At 38.0% G+C, this 20,168-nt stretch overlaps 1 protein-coding gene and 1 long non-coding RNA gene across 2 annotated transcripts in view; one reads left to right on the forward strand and one right to left on the reverse strand.

The window, feature by feature from the left end:
• CPB1 (carboxypeptidase B1) overlaps nucleotides 1-4,140 on the reverse strand; it is an 18,753-nt gene extending 14,613 nt beyond the window's left edge. The window contains exons 1-4 of the mRNA XM_051781366.1: nucleotides 3,981-4,140; nucleotides 3,799-3,874; nucleotides 2,541-2,665; nucleotides 65-164 (exon numbers count right to left, since the gene is read on the reverse strand). Of these exons, the coding sequence (XP_051637326.1) occupies nucleotides 65-164; nucleotides 2,541-2,665; nucleotides 3,799-3,874; nucleotides 3,981-4,051 (372 nt within the window). The 5' untranslated portion in view covers nucleotides 4,052-4,140. The remainder of the gene's footprint in view (nucleotides 1-64; nucleotides 165-2,540; nucleotides 2,666-3,798; nucleotides 3,875-3,980) is intronic.
• LOC127468337 (uncharacterized) lies at nucleotides 2,662-18,609 on the forward strand. Its single transcript, XR_007903523.1, has 3 exons — nucleotides 2,662-3,908; nucleotides 7,342-7,477; nucleotides 10,296-18,609. It is a non-coding gene; the product is annotated as an uncharacterized LOC127468337 (long non-coding RNA).
• Nucleotides 18,610-20,168: the final 1,559 nt, after the last annotated feature.

Genomic DNA, 20,168 nt, shown 5'->3' on the forward strand with positions numbered 1-20,168 from the left:
AAGCCACTTTGACTACAGAGGCCAAGGTACCAAGCTGACAATGAGTTAAAATTCTAGACTGTACCGTGTCCCAGTTGTTGTACTTTTCATAGCTGTGGCCGGTGGCACGAGATTTGCTGTCAAACTGGGCGTCCAGCGCAGCCTGCAGGTTGTCAATCATAACTCTGCAATAAGGCACCATGACAAGTGTAAAGAGAAACATACAACAATCTAGCAGGAAAGTAAGACATTTTAAGGTGTTCTTGGAATGAAGGCCGCATGGATTGTGAAGTGAAAGGTGGGCAGGGAGAAAATAAGATATATCAGGTTCAAGTTTCAACCCACTTCCCGCCTCAACCTTGCCACCAGAATGATCAGGGAGCAATGGGCTTCTCCCAGTTAACACCTGCCTGCTTACTCCCATACTAACAAAACTCCAGGGTGGCAAGTTTGGCTTAAGAAAAATGGCAATGCTAAGATAGAGTTTGTCTATAAAATGAGCTCTGGGCTGATCTCATGTTACCAGGTGCCTCTGCCTCAATAGGAAAAGGGCCCTCTCTTGAACTTTTGGCATTGGAGGAGAGTTAGACTGCAGCAATGTTTCAATCCCATGTGGAAACCCATGTTTTGCGTGATGAAACTCTCTGTCAAACCAAGCTTCCTAAGTTTAGCTGTGGTTTGACAGCTCTGTTGCAGGTGGCATTGTCCATCCTCTAAGCTACTTTATTGTATGTGAGGTGGGCTATTAAACAGAACACACAATAGCAAGAAAACCACAGCATCACAACAGGATTGGTTGGATCTCTCCTGTTCACCTTTCCCTAGGGCTGACACAAAGGCACAGATCATCATTGTGCATACTCTTGAGAACCTTTTGCTTATATTTCAACCTTGGCCATCAAAAAATGAAGTCCTCTTGTTTTCCCAGTGCCTGTTTTAACACATTTACAAATCTCACTCATCCAGGATACGTCCTTGATCATTTGTGGCTTGGATAGAAGAAAAGGAGGCCAGTTTGTGAGGCATCACCAGCCTTCAGAACAAACAGTGCAAACGACTACATTGACATGTCATGGCACTGCAGCTGCACTTCAAAAGAATTATAACATCTTGGGTTGTCACAAGGACAACCCACTCAAGTTTGCCAGGGACGGCTTCCAGACCTTACGGCCTTTGTTGCAATCAAAAGATTTGTGCATGGACCTGAGGAAGTTCATTAATATTATAGCAAAGCTAATACATGTAGAGTTACTCCTCCATTGCTAAAGAGGAAATTTCACTAAAACTGGATTCCTGTGCTGTATGTGCACTGTGGCACTATTGAAAATGTTTTATTCCAGAGTGGTTTTAGATTCTGTTCCCATAGTAGCATCCAAATTAGCCATGATTAACATGTGGCCAGTAAATTTAGGATGGGTTACCTTTGGATTTAGCAGATCATAATAGTTATGTTTCATAAGAACTGTGTGGTGTCCTATGAAGGAGTTTGGTCTAGTAGCAACAACAATGGGGCTGAGAGACAAAAATTCTACACTCAGCTAAATGAGATAATAAAAATTTGATCAAATAATACTGACTTTCACTGTTTGAGTACATAATGTTGACAGATTATCCTTTAGACATCAAAAAAGCCTGATAATGAGGCTGGGCAGAGCCAATTTGCAATGCTCAGGTGGAGCGAAAGGAGAAAGGAAGACAGAACAACCCCGCTCCACTCCAGCTGAAAGTCAGTTTCTCTTCCTCAGTTAATGCTTATGTAGTGACTGAGAGATATGAACTAAAGAGCAGGACCAGGCAACTGCTTATTCTCCTTATTCTTCCCTTAGTGCTGCTCACTACAATGTTTCTGTTCTCAGTGATGTGTAATGTGCCATTTGCCCTGTTCCCTCCACTTACGCTGCAGTTGTATTCGGTCAGCTCAGAGCTTTTTTACTTCTAAGTAAATACACAACTAAAAGCTCTCTCTTTGGAGAAATCCTTGCTGTGGATCTTCTGTGTGACTTGAGAAAGCCCAAGACTGTCCCAGGAATTTGTTCTCTCTGCTCGCTTGGCCTTTCACCTGGCAACTGTCTTCTCTTTGTCACCTCTTGGGGTTTTCTGGCCCTCTGGCTGTTGTTCTGGAACTTAGAGAACTCAGTGGGGAGCTGCTCATGGTGATCCTTGGGACTCACCATTTTCTGGCTTCAGTTCCCTGTTAGTGTCATGCAAACTCATCTGATGTGCTTTCTGGCTCTTTCTAGACCTCTTTAGTGTCTTTAGTGGGAAATCTTTCTTGTCCCCTCCACACTGTACTGCAATAAGATTTCACCTCAGGAAAATTTCTGGTAGTGCATCTTTGCTTTCTGTATCTTGCCTCTGTCAACATTTCACCTCATCCCTTCAACAGAGAGTAGTTACAGTCCATTTGAACTGTCATAGGAAAGCTGAACCCAATAGAGGCACCCACAGGAGGGACAGAGTTCATGACAGGAAGATCAGTTGACTAGTATGAAAAGCTCAAACACATTCTCCCCAGATTTAGTCCTCTTCCATTCAAAGTACAGTAGTGAGAACAAACTTACCGATACTCCACTCCACTTTCCTTCAAAAGTTCTTCAACCTCAAAAGCATTCTCAGCTCCAACTCGGAAATCAACTTGCATTTTTGGCCTTACCAGAGTGACAGAGTCTGGCTGCCAAAAGTCAACCTGAAAGAAGGGCAAAGAATACGTAAGCAAATAAATATATACATCTGGCTGTGATTTTTAGGTTGATTTATGTGTGATGGTGATGTTGATTGTGATTAATATACTGAATTTCATTCCTATCCTGTTACACTGATCAGACCTTGCTTGCCAGAAGTATCAACCTAAATTTTAACTGGAAGTGTAAAAGAATTTGCACTAGTTATTCATGAATTATGTGTCATCAAGTAAGGTGATTGTTCCAGAATTCAGGATTACATCATTCCTGACTGATTGCTTTGTATAACAATGGTATTTCAGGGATCTTTGCTTAAAAGGAAAAGAAAACAAACAATTCCTTTATTCTACACACTTAAAAGCAAACATGGTACGTATTAATTTTCTTAATATTGGCAGCACCATTCTAATAGTTTGTTCTTCTTCAGAATACTGTTCCAGCATGCTATACTAGCCTGTTGCTGATAGTTCTCCACATCTGTACTTCATTAAAAATACCATCCTTTCATCCTACAGATAATGGTGTCTTTTTCACCAACAGCTATTTTACAACATCAAAGCTGAAGAGAAATATTGAAAACACATTTTCTGTCTTTATTGTTTTTCATCATGTCACCGTGTCATCATATATCTACATCAAGGTCAGTGAGAAACATGCAGCTTGGAGAGAAAGGAAGCTTTAAAGGAAAGCCAGAAGAGGAAAAATGACTTGAGAGACTAGAGGCCAAAGAAAAGTTCGATTTGTTGGGAGTATGAATTTCTATACTCTTTACATGAACAAAATGTTTTGCCTGTAATGGTAAAAGTTCTGGAAGTTGGAATTTCCATGATTTATCTTATACATTCTTGAAACCACCCCACACTGAATAAGAAATTTAAGATTTATTTATTTATTTATTATTTGATATTCAGACTGGGTCAACCAGACTTTCTAGGAAGGTATTGAAATGTATTTGTATAGCTTTAGATTTATCACCTTGTCCTATTCCTTCTGAAGAAACACTCAGCTGACTTGAACTGAATCAAGATTAGGTCTTTAATTCAGTAATATGATTTTTTGAAAAAAGATAAATGATAGTTGAGCGAAAGAAGAAATGTTTTTTTCAACTACAATATAACCACTTCCCCAGGTTCTTCACCTGCATGATGCTGGCAAGGGAATTGAGGATTTCCACCTGCTCATCATTCCGTGGAATCACACGAAACACCTTCTGCCTGGAAAGGGAGAAAAAGATTGCATTTGAAACAGGTAAGCCAATTGAAAGACTTTTGCTTGTGCAAAAACCCCCATGCAAATATAAAACTTGATGTCCATTCTTACCCATCAAAGGAAAGATCCTGCAGATGAGCAGAAACAGATGCAGCACCTATGAGAACCAAGAGCGCCCACATTTTTTTAAAGAAAATGTGAGTGGGTTTTCAGTTCTTTCATGCTGCTTTTATATCCTGTTTTGTCCTGCCTTTTATCAATTATACACCAGAACAATGCACTGATCAACTGATAAATTATTCCCTTGGCCTTGTTTTATTTGCATACTATTTATAATGTGTGTTTTACTCTACACCTGTGAAAACAGCTTACAGTCTCATGGGGGCCTGGCTAAAGAATCTTGCTATTTGAACTGGATATACTCTTGATATGAGAAAGTGTATTTAATTTACTTTGTTATTTTCTGGTTTATGTGAAATTTGTTTACTTTTAAAAAATAATTTTGTTGCTGAATTAAAAACTTTATATTTTTTTTGTTACTTTATGTAATGGTAGATGTCCATCAGGTGCTGTTGGAGCATGTCTGGTCTTAACCACGATGTCCCTCTTCCTGAATAATATGGGACTGACTTTGACAAAGGAAGAGGAAACACAGTTGGGATATACCAATTATTTTTTTTTTCCCCCAACAGAGAAGGAAAGTACTGAACTGGTTCTTTGCCCAGTGATTTCACTGAAACTTAGGTCAGATGTCTGCAGAACTGAAAGTGTAGAAATTTGTAACAGCTAGAGAAATTTCTAATAGTAGAGTTGTACATGTTCTCCATATAATACAGTCACTGATTCTTGCACATTCTCTAATTTGATCATGTATGGATCAGAGGTAAATATCTTATAAGTTAAGCAATACTGTGGGCATTACATGTGGGCTAAGAAGATCAAATGAAAGGTAGTCATAAAAAAGCATTTTTAGCTTTACCTTTCATGTTTTGCCTACACTGAGAAACAATAGTGTTTGCATCACTGCACTTGCATCTGTTTAGTTTTCCTTAACGAGTACTTGGCATTAAATGTAACGTTAATTGTCTGCTGATGCTGTGTCCTGATGTGACTGATGTTTTCAACAGGGAGCCTCTAAATGAATCAGTGTATAAATAAATAAAGAATGGAATTGATGAGCTCAGTTCTGTCTTCTGTTATGCCTAAGTGACCAGACAAATTAAAGTGATTCGCACACAGATAATTTCTACATGTATGCTTATCATATAATATGTGGAAATTTATTAGAAATTTAATATATATTAATCTCAGATTAAAAGATGTAGTTACAGTTTCAAAGTGCAGAAATTTGAATTGTCAATGAGTATTTTAAGAATGAATGTGGCATGAGACCTAGTACACCTAGTATTTTATGAGATTCTCTAGGGTCGACTCAGTGAAGCAGCCTTAGATACAGAATGGCTAGAAATATATTTTTTAAATCAGTGTACCAAAAATGCAGCAGTTCATGCTGAACAATATGACCTGTGATGAATCTCTTCTTATAAGGAGACTCGAAAACTGTACTGAGCCTACTTACAGAGAACTGTCTTTGTCAAATCTTAGGGGTTTGAACTTAGTTTGCAATTAATGACCTAATTTGTAGCATTGCAAACTCTTGCCCAGCAATAATCTTCCTTATAGTCAAGACTCCTAAGAAGGATGACATCAGGAGCTATTCTGACCAAGTGCCAAAACAATACTCCAAAGTCTTCAGAAGTTTCAATTTTAGGATGAGAAGATCTACATTATCAGATGAAATGGTCTGATCCCGTGAAGACAAGTGCTAAGACCATCATGTGGAGATGATCAAGCCCAGATCTTGCAATGAATAAAAGATCACAAGAAGTAATCGAACAAATTGGAGATGTCATCATTCTCTGTAGAGAAGCATTTTGGAAATAGAAGATTGCCAGATTTCAGTGCTTGAGTTTACTTTTAAGAAATGATTTCCTTTTCATGAGTTGGAGATGATGTTTGGTTTTTTTTTGTTTTATGTTTGTTTATTTTTCTCCACAATCACTGATGTAGCATCAACTACTGAGCTGGCAAGCATTACTGAATACTAGAATTTGTAATGGTAGTCTTTGCTGTTTCCATCCTGAACTAGGTCAGAAAAAAACAATGATCTGGAATCCTACTTAAGTGATTTATTTTGCATCTCAGGATTGATGGTGGTTTGTCAGATTAGTTCATAAACTAGCTCTAAATTGTCTTGTCTTGTCTTTCTAACTGTATAATATAAATGTTTAATACTTATATGATAAAGGGGCAGCATAAGGATAAATAAAATAGCAAATTAAAGTTGTGTAAGCCATCTGTTCTTTTTAGCATCTGATTACAAGCCAACAGCACATCAGTTGGCCATGGCTGAGTAAATCTTGGCCTTATCACAGAGAGCAGAGCTTGCATTACCTATGTCTTTGAAAAGATTCAGAGGGAAAAATCAATTTTTGTCTAATCAAGAAAGTAACAAAACCAGCTGAGTCCCCAAATGAGAATATGTAGTAATTTCCTTTAGGACATGTATTTTGTCTTAGGGTAAGCAAAACTGAAAACCAGTGTCAGCTATTGCAATTTTCTTGCAGTTGTTTGCTTTTTAGATGATTAAAAATACAGCCTCCTATGATGTTGTCACTCACAAAGAGCATTCCCTGTTAATAATTGGCTATATTCCAGCTGAAATTCATCTTTGTAGTAATTTCTTATTTCAGTTTTTTGAATAGAAATACTCTGGTACTCCACTTTGAAAAGCTTATAAAGGCTAACCACAGAGTGATAAAAGGAAAAAATACACATCAGTGTTAGCATTTCAGAAGCATCCTTTATCCTATGAAGTCTTTCATCCCATTTGTTATCAAACTGAGTCCAAAAGTCTGAGGATAAATAATGTCTATTTTTCTAGGAGTTTCAGTAAATACAGATTTCCTGAATCATATAGTTTGTTGATGTACATTTTAAAAAGTCCACAATCTTGTAGTCACAAAATATTGTCAGTTTTATAATCCCTGATTAACAAATTTATATTCTTAATATTGTTTGATATTTATTATGTTCCAAAAGATCAGCAATGCCTAAATCCTAACATGGGCCCCAGTCCAGGCACATGTGTTTGATGTATGGGGACCCTCTTATGATCATTTATTTGTTAAGGTAATATATGCTAACCATAGGTTTGAAGAGTAATACTATTGAATATATTCTGAAGACCTTTGAGAGTACTTTGAAGAGGCCAGGATGAGCAGAATCTGCTATCCAGCATGTGTTCCAAGCTTTCTTGGTACTTTCTCTTGATTTATATATTATTAATATTGCATCTTTTAATTCATCAAAGGCTTTTTCAACTGTAGGGCCCTGGGACATGCTCATATCCTACTGGTTTGGTAGCTATGTGTAGGTATCTTCTTTTTTTTTTTTTTTTTCACATTTTCAGATGCTACTTAACATGTGAGCAAGTAATGAATAAGGAGAGAAAAGAATGGAAGTAATGAGATCTTGGGTATGGAGCAAAAAAAAGGCAGCTCTCATGACTTTGGGATGAGTTTGTACAACTGCTATTGACTCATCAGGTGAGAAACAGCAAAACCTATAACTTTTCCTTTGTAGAGTCAGTGGATTCTTGCCAATGTATCTTCTGTGACATAGAGACCATATTTTTACTACTGACCTCTAGTAGTCAGATTAAGACTGTAGTATTGCAGTTTCATTATATGATCCATGCACAACTTGCTTAGGATTTAGAAAGTACTTTATTACCCTAGCTAGAAGCTGAATATATAACATACATTCAAATTCTTATTTGTTTGAAAAAAGTGTGATATATACTAATATAGAAGAAGTGAATAAAAGTATTTGCAGTTCCAGAATTCCAGAAACTAAGAATCAAGAATCTGTTTAGTGCCAAACACAAAAAGAGATATTTAATGAAGCAGTGAGAAGGACTGACCTTACACTCATTGGTAATGGACATCTGCTTAATTAGCTTGTCCTTGGGCTGAGCTTTCTGTCATATAAAAAACTGGCTGGTTCTCTTACTCAGGCCTATTCAATGGACTCTGTAAGGTTGGCAGGGTCATGGCAGGACTCAGCCATAGCTCAAAAATACACAAAAGCATAAGGTGCTTTCCCTTACAGTTTTTAAGGTGCTGAGGTCAGCACGTGGTATACAGTGAGAGATTATGACTACAGCAAAAAAGTCATAACCTAAAAAAGTGCATGAGTAACTGAACCCTCAGTGCTCTGGTTAATAGAAGCCAGTTGAAACTTTCAACTCCCATATTTGTGCAGTATCTATCTGATGAGTCTAGGAGTTCCTCTTCTGGTGTGGATCAGCACATCGTTTACACCTATATAATGTCTCTAACAATGCCGGAACCAGATGCTGGTGAGGTGGTGCTGGAATTATTCTATAACAAGATAGAGGAGTATCTGCCCACTGCAGAGGCCTCTCCAGGGTTTCTAATTCGGATGGTTAGCATGTTGTCTTTCTCAGTATTCCCCTAGTTCCCATTCTGGGCTCTGCAGGGGCTGAGGGTAAATCAGGCTGTCAGTGTGCTCTCATCCACCTCCAGTTTTAACAGAAGGATTTAGACTGGCAGATGAATCTCCATTTCATCCCACTAAATACAATGCAGATAATGATGCTATATTGGTGTTAACAGAGCACACCAGGATCACCACCAGTGGGATTGAAGGCAGATGACAGATAATGGGAGAGTCCAAGGTGCTTAAAAAAACCCATCAACAAGGAAGGTTCAAGGAAGAGAGTGGATTGAGCAGCTTGATTCCACCCCTAGGCCTGACTGAAATTTCTTTTTACAGATTGCTGGATAATTTACTGTTCTGTTTTGCTTTTTGTATGTGATGGCCTTCATGGGTGAGATAAATCATGAACGTTCTTCTCCTGTATGGCTTGTTTTTCATCTGCAGACTTGATAAAGTCTGAGCTTAGGGCTTGGATAGTTACCTTCAACTCTGAACCATTTTGAAATCCAGTTCCCTTTGCTGAGAGACAGGTTGTATCAACAGTGGTTACACCTGGGCAAAGGTCAGGGAGTTCTACCATTTCAGAAAAACAAGACCATTTAGAAACTAGTAAAGTTTCTCTAATAAAGTTTGCATCTATCTAAGTAACCCAAATTCATAAGCTGCAAAAGAAAGTAGAACTCCACTGTAATCAAATAAGACTTTGGCTATTTCTCTGGCTTCTTCCCTAACGAAACATATACATTAAAAGGTCATTAAAATTAGTTATTTTCTTACTTTCTAAAGGAGTTTGCAGTTAGATTTCCTGTCATATTGCAAAAAAGAAAAAAAAACCCAAACAAACAACACAGCAAACCCAAAGAAGCATGTAAAAAAAAAAAAAAAAAAAATTCAAATAGATGCTGCACATCAATTTGTTCATGTAAGAATATATTTGTTTTCAAAAGACTCATGGTTCTTAATTGATTAGAAGTATTCATAAAACCCTTCCCAAAGCAATTAATTGGGCTAATAATCTATACTTGGACAGCCTTATTAAAACATGCTAATTGCAAAAACTGTAGTGAGAGCTCGCTCATTACAAGAGTATGAGATAGCAAATTAAGCTGAATGAATTAATCTTGGCACTCTTTGTTCCTCTATGAACATGTAAGTAAACAAAGCTCAGACTGAGCAGGGAACCTGTCTGATTTAAGCAAGTGTATTAGCTATTTGTGAGACATCACAGGGAAAACATTAACAATAAATCACATTTGTGCTACTGAGGTGTGTGGAACCAAATCTGACTGAGGTATGGATTTTTGCCCAGATGAAAAGTTCCTTTTATGCATAGGATTTCAACTACAAAAGATAAAATTGGACTTTTCTAGAAATTATTAATTTGCTATTCTCCAGTAAACAGTAGGCTTCATGAAACAAAGGAAAACATACAGAGTGCAAACAATTTCATCTTGTAGCCATAGTCAAATCTCAGTTTCATGAATTCATCTGAAAATTAATTCAGTTGGAAAAATCTCTGTTAAACTTGTATGAAAAGGAGTCAGTGAAGGAAAAACAAGCAAGCTGCAGAACATAAACAACACCATTCTTGGGAAATATTTTTGTCTGTACACATGGAAATGTTTAGGCATCACAGATAAGATAGCTGCTTTACATTCAGTGTCCAGATTCTTCCATATTACACTCAGGCAAGTCTAGATGTTTAAGTTAAATAATTTTGCTTTTTTTGCTTAGTAAAACATAATAAAAAAAAATATTCTTTTTACCAGCTTAATTGGAAACACTTTGTAAATCTGGGTTGTAATACAAAAACACTGGGAATGTGCAGGTCCAGTTTTAGACAGAGGCTTTTTGCTACTAATTTATCTCTGCTTCTTACTTACATTTCTCTGCACTCCTCAGCTTCCAGCTCTGAAATCAGATCTGCTAGGAAGGAATGAAGAAGGAGTAGAGAGAGAGACCACACTTTGATCCACTGCCTCCTGAAACATCACAGCTACCTGAAATCCTTTCAATTTCTGTGAATTATTTAAATTTTTTTTTTTTAAAGTATTTTGATGTGGAAATGTTGCTGTAGTGTCTCATGGAAAAGGCATCCCAAGGCCCAGTGCTGTATTCTGCAGCCAGTATGTCACACCCGTGATGTTCTGTGACTAAGCACTCCAGCCATGGAGCAGCTCAGCTGCTCGTTTGATGCAAATGACATTAAGAGATCTGGTCCAGGAACCTGGATTCAAATATGTAAAAATATGGAAAATATATATATGCTATTTTTCCCCTATAAAACCCCATAATACTACTACCTTGAGAAATTTCATGGTGAAAGATGATGTTCCTTCCCTGTTGTGCTTGGCTGGTTTTTACTGCTATGCAGCAGACTGCTTGTAGAAGGGTTGGGGAATTTTTTCCTCTTGGTTTGCTGCCAAAGATTTTCCTACCTAAGCAAAGCTGACACTTGGTATGTTCAGGATGTTGCAGTATGTTGTATGTCAAACATTTGACTTTGTTTTCTCACTGGAAGGCTTGCAACAGAAGTTTGGGATTTTGCTTGTTTCTGATTCATACACAATTTTTAATTATATATTTTGCTTTCTTTATGCTACCTTTGTATTTTCTGAATTAAGTTAATTGCTGGAACTTCTCTCATGTTTGAAGAAACTGGTAATGGTTATTCAATCAGGGAAATAAGAATAGGTCATGATGTTCAATACTTCCCCCTCACTGAATAACAAGCTTCTGAGAATTGAAATAAGAGATTTTGTCACAAAACAGAGGTGATTAGTTTGACTTACTGTGAATAATTCTGGATCGAATTAAGAATTTATTAATTCTTAATTAATAAATTAATTAAGAATAATCTTTGCAGAAAGATGAAACAGTGCTCTCTTCATCAACTTTCTCCTTCATTATATTCAAAGATGGGACCTTAGCATCCAGAATAGTTAGAATTGTAGTCTATCTGTCACATTTCATTAAATTCTGATATGAGTGGTGAATGGGTGGAAGGTAGATCACTTTGTTCAAGGCAGATTCATCACATTTTACAGGGAATTTGCTTGGAAGAAAAACCATTTATATGGAACCATTTCATATCACCTCTCCTTTGAAGCTCGTTCTTGTCTCTTCATGGCCACAAAAGAAAGGAAATACCTGCTTGCTCATTCTTCTCACACCTACAAGGCAAGAAAATCCTGGTTTAGTCATTGCACTCCTCTGTAGTTGCACAGGAATGTGTGGTAGAGCCATTCACTTAAATGGCTGTTTTACTGCTGCTTTTCCTCTGGGACCAAAGAACCACAGAAAATATTAGAAACAGATTGAAAGTCAGAGGCTTCCTAGACCTACTAACAAAGAGCAGCACAATGAAAACTGGAGACCTTGAATGATAATAAAATAACTGAGTTGGTAAAAACTCAACTGATGGAGCTCTCATGTGGAACATATTGTGTCTACAATGTTACAGGTCATTTCCTTTGCCTTTCTCTACAAACATGTTTTTCAAATTGGTTTCAAGTTGGTCCAGCTGCACAGTATATTGAAAGCATATTCATATGACAGATAACTAGCAGCTGTGTTGGAAAATTGACAAAGCCAAGGGTAATTGTTGCTTTGGAGGATGAACTTGTGCTTCCAGGCAAAACATCTTCCTCGGTATTTTGCTCCTCTACGAGTTTTTCATTGCAAAGGCTGGGCCAGTAACACTAAAAGGTCCCTTTCTTTCCAGCTACAGCTCTAGCAAATGTAGCCAGGCCATATAAGAAACAGATATCCTGATGGACCCACTGGTCAAAGCACTGAATGACAGAGAAAAGGTGTTCTTAATCTCTCTGCAATTGTTCTCTCTGTTAAAGAAGGTACTGTCATTTGTTAATGCTGGCTCTGATTTATTCCTACCCATAGAAGTATTTCTGTATTGAAGATTTGGTGACAGTGTTTGTAGCAATACACACACTCCTGATGGAAGTCTGTGTTCCAGAGGTGATCTAATCCATTTAGTCATGTCCTATGTCTTTCTCCTCTCTCTTCAGTTCAGACTTCGTTTTAACTTTTTTCTCTCCCCCCAAATACAGTTTGGTTAAAATACAGGAAAGCTACACTTTTCGTGACTAAAAAAAAAATACCGTTTTTCTATTTTTTTTGTTTCTTGTCTAAAACATGGCACACCTATCCTGAGGAGAGGAAAAAAACACAGTCCATTGAACTGGCAACATAACATTCATATTTTGTATTTAAATCTATCAAGACATGTACTGCTTAAAGTTTATTGCTGTTTTGATCCTACAAGTTCCACACAATTCACATTGTATTCTGTCAAATACCATACAGCTTCCTTCGTAAGAGAGAATAAACACAGATGTACTTTGATCTACTTCACTGCTTCAAAGTTTCAAATGCACTCTGAGAGCTTTCCATGGGATTTCAAAAAACAATTATTGAGAAGAGTAATTATGAAAGCAGTAATTTTCTCACTGATGTTATTTTTCTATAATTGAGAGTTATGCAGTAAGAGCATTGTGTTTCTCTCTATTTTTTCCCCCACAGTGTAATCTACAAGGAATTTTGATTTATACCATTTTTCTTTTATAATTCACTCTGCCCTGAGGAACTGCAGTCAGGCAGAAGGCTAAGAGACTGCAAGAATGGAAGCTTATATATGGGAGCATATGTAAGCAACCTGACAAACACAAAGTATTAAAAACCCCCATAAAAATCTGCAATTTAAATAGGCTTGTACCAGGAGTTCTTAAGCTTGTGGCTGGGCCACATGGCTAAAGAAGGATTGCCTTGTTTATATATGTTTATGTCCACTAAGAAATTGTGCTGACCTTCATTCCCTTCATAATTTTCTAGCATTACAGAAGTGGTAATTTTCCAATTACTTGCATGGAAAAAGGGTTTATATGTATGTTATTTCTTTTAAAGGAAGGAAAGCATCTGCTTCCTAAGGACCCCCTTTTGAGAAGTGCTGACTGAGGCCACACTCCAATACAGTCACAAGGATGCAAGTGCATGGGGCTATTTGCAGATCATTACTGGGGGCTATGTAATGTTACAAGTTGATTTTTTTTTTAAGTTGCATTGATACTATTTCAGGTACTTACTAATTTTTTTCCATTTGTAAGAAATCGCATATTAAAAAAAATAGCTGTTTAAGGGTTATGACCTTTTGGGAAAAAAAAGCAATCATTTGATTATAAAGTAGCCCATTTCTCACAAAAGAGAAAATTTTGTTTGTTTAAAAAGAAAAATTGAAGTTCTCTTAAATAACAGAAGTGAAACCTTGATACCTTTTACTCACTTTTTAAATCTTTTCTCCTCTGAAGTTTTGTTCTAATATCATTCAGATGTAAACTCTCTCAGATTGGTTTTTTTAACTCTTGTATGGATCCTGAAGGGAGTAATTTCTCATTTGTTTGCCAGCTAGACCAATTTTTTAAGGTTGGAGGAGAGAAGGGAGCTGTATTTTACATGTAGGGTCAAATAACTCATAGGTTTTCTAACATAAACCCATGTTTCCTTGCAAATCTGCAAGGTTTGAAGAATTTTTATGTTTTTTTCAGGTCCTTAGTATCAAGGTTACCAAAGGTCTTACAAGCTCTGTAGGGAAAATGATGAACCTTGTAAAATACATGTGTTCACAATACAAATGGTTCGTCGTAAATATAAGTCACCCATGCCTGTACATGACTGTACAAATTAACAGCATAAAGCAGAGGCTCTCCTGCCATCTTTGAACTGTATATCCTGATATCAGCATTTGTAAGCTGTTTGATGGGAGAGACAGCAAGTTCTGAAAGAGTCAAAGATAGTTCAAGAGCATCAATCTTAAATGATTTCATGTGAAACAACACCTATTAGAGGAATATCATCCCAAGGGACAAGAAGTAAAAAACATTGTGCTGAATTTGTACTGAAGCTCTGCCAAGGCCTTTTCTAATTTTTTCAAGCTTATCACAGGCTGTATTTGTCTGCTATAAATTAATGTTGTCAGTATCATGAACTGCAACCTTAGCACAAGGCCAACACTGTTTGTAGTGAACGGCAGGGGTTTTGCCTGCTGTTTTGAACTGCAACAAGTACTGAGGAAGCTGATGTCTAAAAAGTGAATTATTCCATCAGTTCACCCTCTGCCTCAGAAGGAGTCTCTAAACCCACAGAAAGTTTCTGACAAGTTAGCTAGTCCATTGCTTTGTCCCAAAGCTGGATAGTCTGTGTCATTCCTGATAGCTGTCCAAACTACCTGCTCTTAAAATTTTCCAGTTCTACAGATGCCAAAATTTTTTCCTCATAGGTGTTGAAAAAAAAAGAAATGGTGACATTTGGTAAAAGCCGTTTATGAATGGATAAAATTTGCTGAACTTTGAAACATGGAAGTCAGGTCTGGTTTCTTGCCTAATGAACCAAGAAGAAAATGGCAAAGGAGTGTAACTGCAAGTTCAGGCTTCCAATACACTATTTGACCTTCCTCCTCTAAGGGGTTTTATCACTAGGCCAAACCTGTCTGTGCTGCACATTTCTTCCCTACCTGTTTTTTAGTGCTTGTCAGATGGACTGCCATAGTTTGGGAAAAACCTTTGGTTTCTCTTAAGTCTTTATCACCTTAAATCTTCATCACCTTAAATCTTCAACAAAACTCAGTCTTGCCCCCAGGTGAGACTGAGTCTTAAAAAGCAGCTAGATGTTAAAACAAGACTGAAATGATCTTGGCTATCCCAGCCTAGTGCTCTCTCACTATGAATTCTGAAGTGGGATTTATGGAGGATGCAATGCTAGTGTTGGGTAAGCTTGTGTAGAAAACTAACATCCCAGTCTCTGCTACAGCTGGCTTTCAGCCCCAGAGACCCTGCCAGAGCAATCTCAACACCTATCAGTGCTCCTTCTTTTGGGTTTGGGCTTGGTGAGGGGCACCAGTGTGGCACACAACGTAGGACAGCCAGGCAGGGCTGCGGAGATGGAGACAGGCTGGGCTGGGACAGGACTGGAGGACAGTGTCCATCAGTGCCCCTGGGGCTGGGATGGACGACCCAGACTGGGCTGCAATGGGGTGCTAGGCCAAGGCAGGGCAGGGAGGCTCCAGGTGCTGCTCATTAGGCTTGTTCAGGCACAGAATTGCCCTCAGGAGCTTGGGGTGGCTCCCCAAGGAGCTTGATTGCAGACCATGTGTGCTCTGGTGCAGTGCCCTGTCAGGAGCTGGGTGAGAAGGGCAGCATCCAGAGCCCCTCTTCTGATTCAGGGCACCTCTTTTTGGGCTAGAGTCTTTGTGAGCCCTGTGCTGGATGGAAAACAATCTCTTCATGCTGGTGAAATGCCTTCCCCTTCAGCTGGGAGTTCATGCCAGCCTGGAGGACCAACGTCACAGCCTCGCTGGCCACTGGGTGCCTGACAGCAAGAGGATGGTGCTGTTTTCTGGGGTAAGCTGATGGTTTAGTGAGCTTTAACGTGATAGAATTACAACAAGCTCCCTACCCTTTGTGGCAGCTGATAAATGAAATGAGCAGACAATCTTACTTCATGTCCTGGTGAAAGACAAACACCTTTTGCAGCTCATCCCTGTGAGCTGCACTCCACGCAGGGAACGTGAGCCCTACCAGCAGGGAAGTTATGCTGTGGCTGGGCTTGTCCACGCATCTGTAAGAATTTATGTCTCAGGGATTACGCTTGTTGGGCCAGGAAAGCAAGTACGTGGCCAAATCCTGATCTCAATTGCACGTGCACAGCTCCCAGGGCAGCAGGGCTGCACCCCAGCTCAGCACTTGGCCTCAGGAGGCCTTGCATGATTGCAAATAATGTGCATGGGCACGCTGGAGAGCGAGAGAACAACTGTTCCCTGTTTCGCTCTGCACTGCAGCATCTGTTTTGCTTCATCATTTTTTAAAAGAAAGCCACAAATATTTTTCACTGGGGAGCTGATAAATAACAGTGTTTACATTTTTTGAAAAGTTTTAGTGGGGATAAAAGTAATTCTTCTAGTGTATAAAGTCCTTATGTTTGGATTTGAGCATTAATTCACAGATTGTCTCTTATTATGTTGTTCCTAGCTTAGTAAATCCTATGGGGTATTCTCCCTCAGGAAATCACATGGGGTGATGTCTTACTTTGATTTATTTGTATGTCTAACTTTGCACAGAATTGTCTTTCACAGCAGCATTTTGTCATGGAGATTTGTATTTCTTGGAAAATTTGGCAAACTGGGGAGTGTTCAATAATTTATCAATGAAACTTTAAATGAAATTTGTTGAGACTTTGTGGATACACATGATACTGGGTTGATGAGTGTGATGTAGTAAACTAAGTAGCTATTTTAAGGGGATTTGGTCAAAAGATTCTATTTCTTCATTCTTAAATAGCTTTCTGAGAGGAAATGTGTTCTAGCAAATGGAAGACTACATGTATAAACAGAAGCAGGGCTAGACTGAAGCCTAGTTTCAGTACTTCTCTAATACATAGTTGTCTCCCTTGTGTGCATAACAATTAATTTGGAGATTAGACACAATGAGGAGGTCGACAACAAAGCAGGGGAAACAGAGTACGTGTGAAATGGAATAGAACAGAGAAGTTTGAGCTTTCTGCTCTGGTGGGGCTCTCTCCCTATCAACTCTATACAACTCTGTGCTCTCACTTGGAAAAGCAGAACAGGAAAACCCTGCTTCATCTGGAAGTGTGTAGCATAAGCACAGGAAGGTGGTCACCTCTTCTCCTGGACAGAGAAAGTGGTCTGCAATACTTACCTGTTTGACAGAAGTGTCTGCTTGTTTGTCTGGAATGAGGACTGCTGGATTTTTACCTTGGTTTAGGGTTGCATGCTGATGGTGAACTCTGCAGTGGTGTTTGGAGCGAGCTGTTGTGTGTCTAAAGTTTTAAGCAATTTTTTGAAATGATAGGTTTAGGATTGGACCTTTCCAGGTTTACTGAAATAATGTGATTAAGTCAAAGACAAGATTCTAATAATGTTAGAGAATATGAAGACAGGGGGCCATGTTTAGGAAACAAAACAAAACAAAAAGGGTTATACCTAAATAAAGAGTATTTGAAGTGGAGGATTAAAACAGACCATGAGATCTGTGGTTTTTCTAAATGAGAAAACAATTGTAATAAATGCACCCCCTATATACAAAATCCCTGCCCCCAAACCAAACAAACATGCAAAAATCAACAGAACACGCACAAACACACACCCATCCCACCATTTCATTGACAGTTTCTCAATATTGCTGTTCTGCATTAAGCAGTTAAGGCAGCATTGTAATCTAGTTGCTGGAGAAATGTTTTCTGATTTTTTGATTGGAAAAGGATGTGATCCATATGATGATTGGTCTAAATGTGGTCCCTGCTGTGAAAAATTGTAGAATTTCTCAGTTCTAGCTAATCCTTGTTGTATGAACTTGAAAACGAAAAGCATTTTAAATTCCATGACTGGGTAGAAGTAAGTTTTGACTACTAAGAGAAAGATGTATCATGGTACAAATATTGTTGAAGTGCCTGGATGACTTTGTGCAGACTTGACTTTATTGCAATATTGATTTTTCTCTTATAACATACATCTCTCTGTCAATATTTTTGACTGAATTTATTAAAATTCTTTCACAGTAATTTTTCTCCAATAATTTCTTCACTATATTTGAATTATATATTTTCCATTGTTGAGCAGCACAATGTAAGTACTAGGTACTGAAGTGCATATTACTACTTTAAAAACTCTGTTTGGGTGACAAGAATTAATTACAATTATAAATCATTACATCAGTCTCCTATTCTATACTGGGAGCTTCAGTGAAATGCTGGCACTGGACAGTTAGCTGGTGCTATGTGTTCAGTTTTGGATAGTCCAAAAAAGATTTGATATTTCCTTTCCTGAAATTAAAAAAAAAGTCACCTTCTGCACTGTCAGAAAATAACAGTAGTTCTTAAGGGCTAATTACAGGTCTTTATTGTGGGGTCGTAGTTGTTTCATGAATTCTGCTTCAATCAGGGAAAAATACTCTTAAGTGCCAATAAAAGTTTTTATGCTGCTATAATTTCCTTCTTCCTCAGCTTCCTCCTCTCAATTTATGACTTTATTCCACTGTTACTAAGCAACAATGCATGGTTTTAATGCAAATTACTTTAAATACTGTGGTAGTGAGGCAGAATAACATCAGGTTAATTTCCTGATTGATATGTGCTACAAGAAGTGCTGGACCCTACACAAGCCAAAGAAGGTAGCTAGGAAGCTGCCTCGTAGCATAAGGAAATAAAGTGTTTAATTTTTTAGTATTTTCTAGATTGTCTTGACTGTATTTAAAGCAGTCTTTTCAAGCAGATGAATCAAATGAGTGGTTCCATCCTTTTGCCTTGATTTGTTCTGTAGTGACCCACCTGGCTGATGGCACAGTGCATGTGCCATGATGATGCCAGTTGATTTCTTGTGGTTGCATGCTTTAGTTCCATCTCTGTCCAAGAGGAGACAAAATGATTTTTCAGATGCTATTTTTGGTCCTTTTCTAAAATGAGTGGTAGCATGTGATATGTTTTAGAAACTGTTATCTTTTCTTTGAAGCCAAGAGTAAAATTCCAGCTGACATCACTGTGAGCAGGATTCAGCCAATGTTTGTGCTTGTTTGATAAATTTCTTTTGCACACCACAGTGCCACTCCCCATATTCTTCAAGCTGTTCGATATTGTGCACTACAGGAGACTGCATATTTTTTCTTTTTTCCATAATCTTAAAAATGCAAAGTCTCAGACTCGCAATTATAATCTTGTCCATACAGCAATATCATTTTAGATGGAAATAAAACAGATTTCAGCGCTGCACAACAGAAATCTTAAGAGGGATGTTTAGACTGCAGTGTTTTCTCAGGAACAGCTGTGACAGGTTTATGGCCAATGTTTACAGACCTACTTTGCCTTTACTTCTCTAAATCAATGTCAGTGTTTTACAAGGTGGAGTTTGGAGTTCAAAATGTAGAATATCAAGGGCTTTTAAGGATATTTAAATGCATGTTTGCAACTTTGATTCCTGTAATGCCTTTTACCTTTCAATGAGCCTGAAGTAATATTGAGCCTTCAGACAACTTCTGCCTTTTAGATAGGCTCTTAGTTTGAAATTGTCTTATTTTCAATGTAATGAAAGTAATAGTGTGTAATGCAGCTCTAGGAACCACAACTGCATTGACTTGTCTTCAAATATTTATTGTTCAGTGTATTTTTTTAATTTTTACCCTCTGTTTAAAAGAATATTTTATCTCCTGTTACTCAGAGGCCTTCTGAAGGAGAAATAAATACTGGAATGACTGCCAGCAAAATCCTGTCAAATGCACAGCCAGCAGTTTATATTTAAAATACTGTCTAAATCGTTATTCAAAACTTGTGCACAAGAATGTTTGTTTGTTTTCAAATTTGTTAGAGACCTCCTGAGAGAGTTGCACTGTGCTTTTGGGAAATCAAACATTCCCCAAATTTAAAACATATAGGGAAGGTCTTAGATTTCTTTGTTTTCAGTGAAAACACACATTTAAAAACAATGTGGGATTACCAAAATGTGTTTTGGACCAAATTGTTTGTACTGCCCATGTGTTTTCCTTCACTGTTACAGTGAACTTAACCCCCTGAGAGTTTTTCATGCATAACAGCCAGGAGGGGAATATGGAGTAGAAAAACCAAAAAGTAAAATGCAGGCTTAATAAATTAAATACAAGGCCTTGCCAAACAAAAACAAACCATAGTGTATTCTAGTCCATACTTCCAGCATGCTGGAGTGCAGCAGTGGCATAGTTATGGCATGTGCTGGATGGC

This window comes from Manacus candei, unplaced genomic scaffold, assembly GCF_025592945.1.
Source record: "Manacus candei isolate 608988 ecotype Guabito, Panama unplaced genomic scaffold, ASM2559294v1 h1tg000015l, whole genome shotgun sequence".
Classification (NCBI taxonomy): Eukaryota; Metazoa; Chordata; class Aves; order Passeriformes; family Pipridae; genus Manacus; species Manacus candei.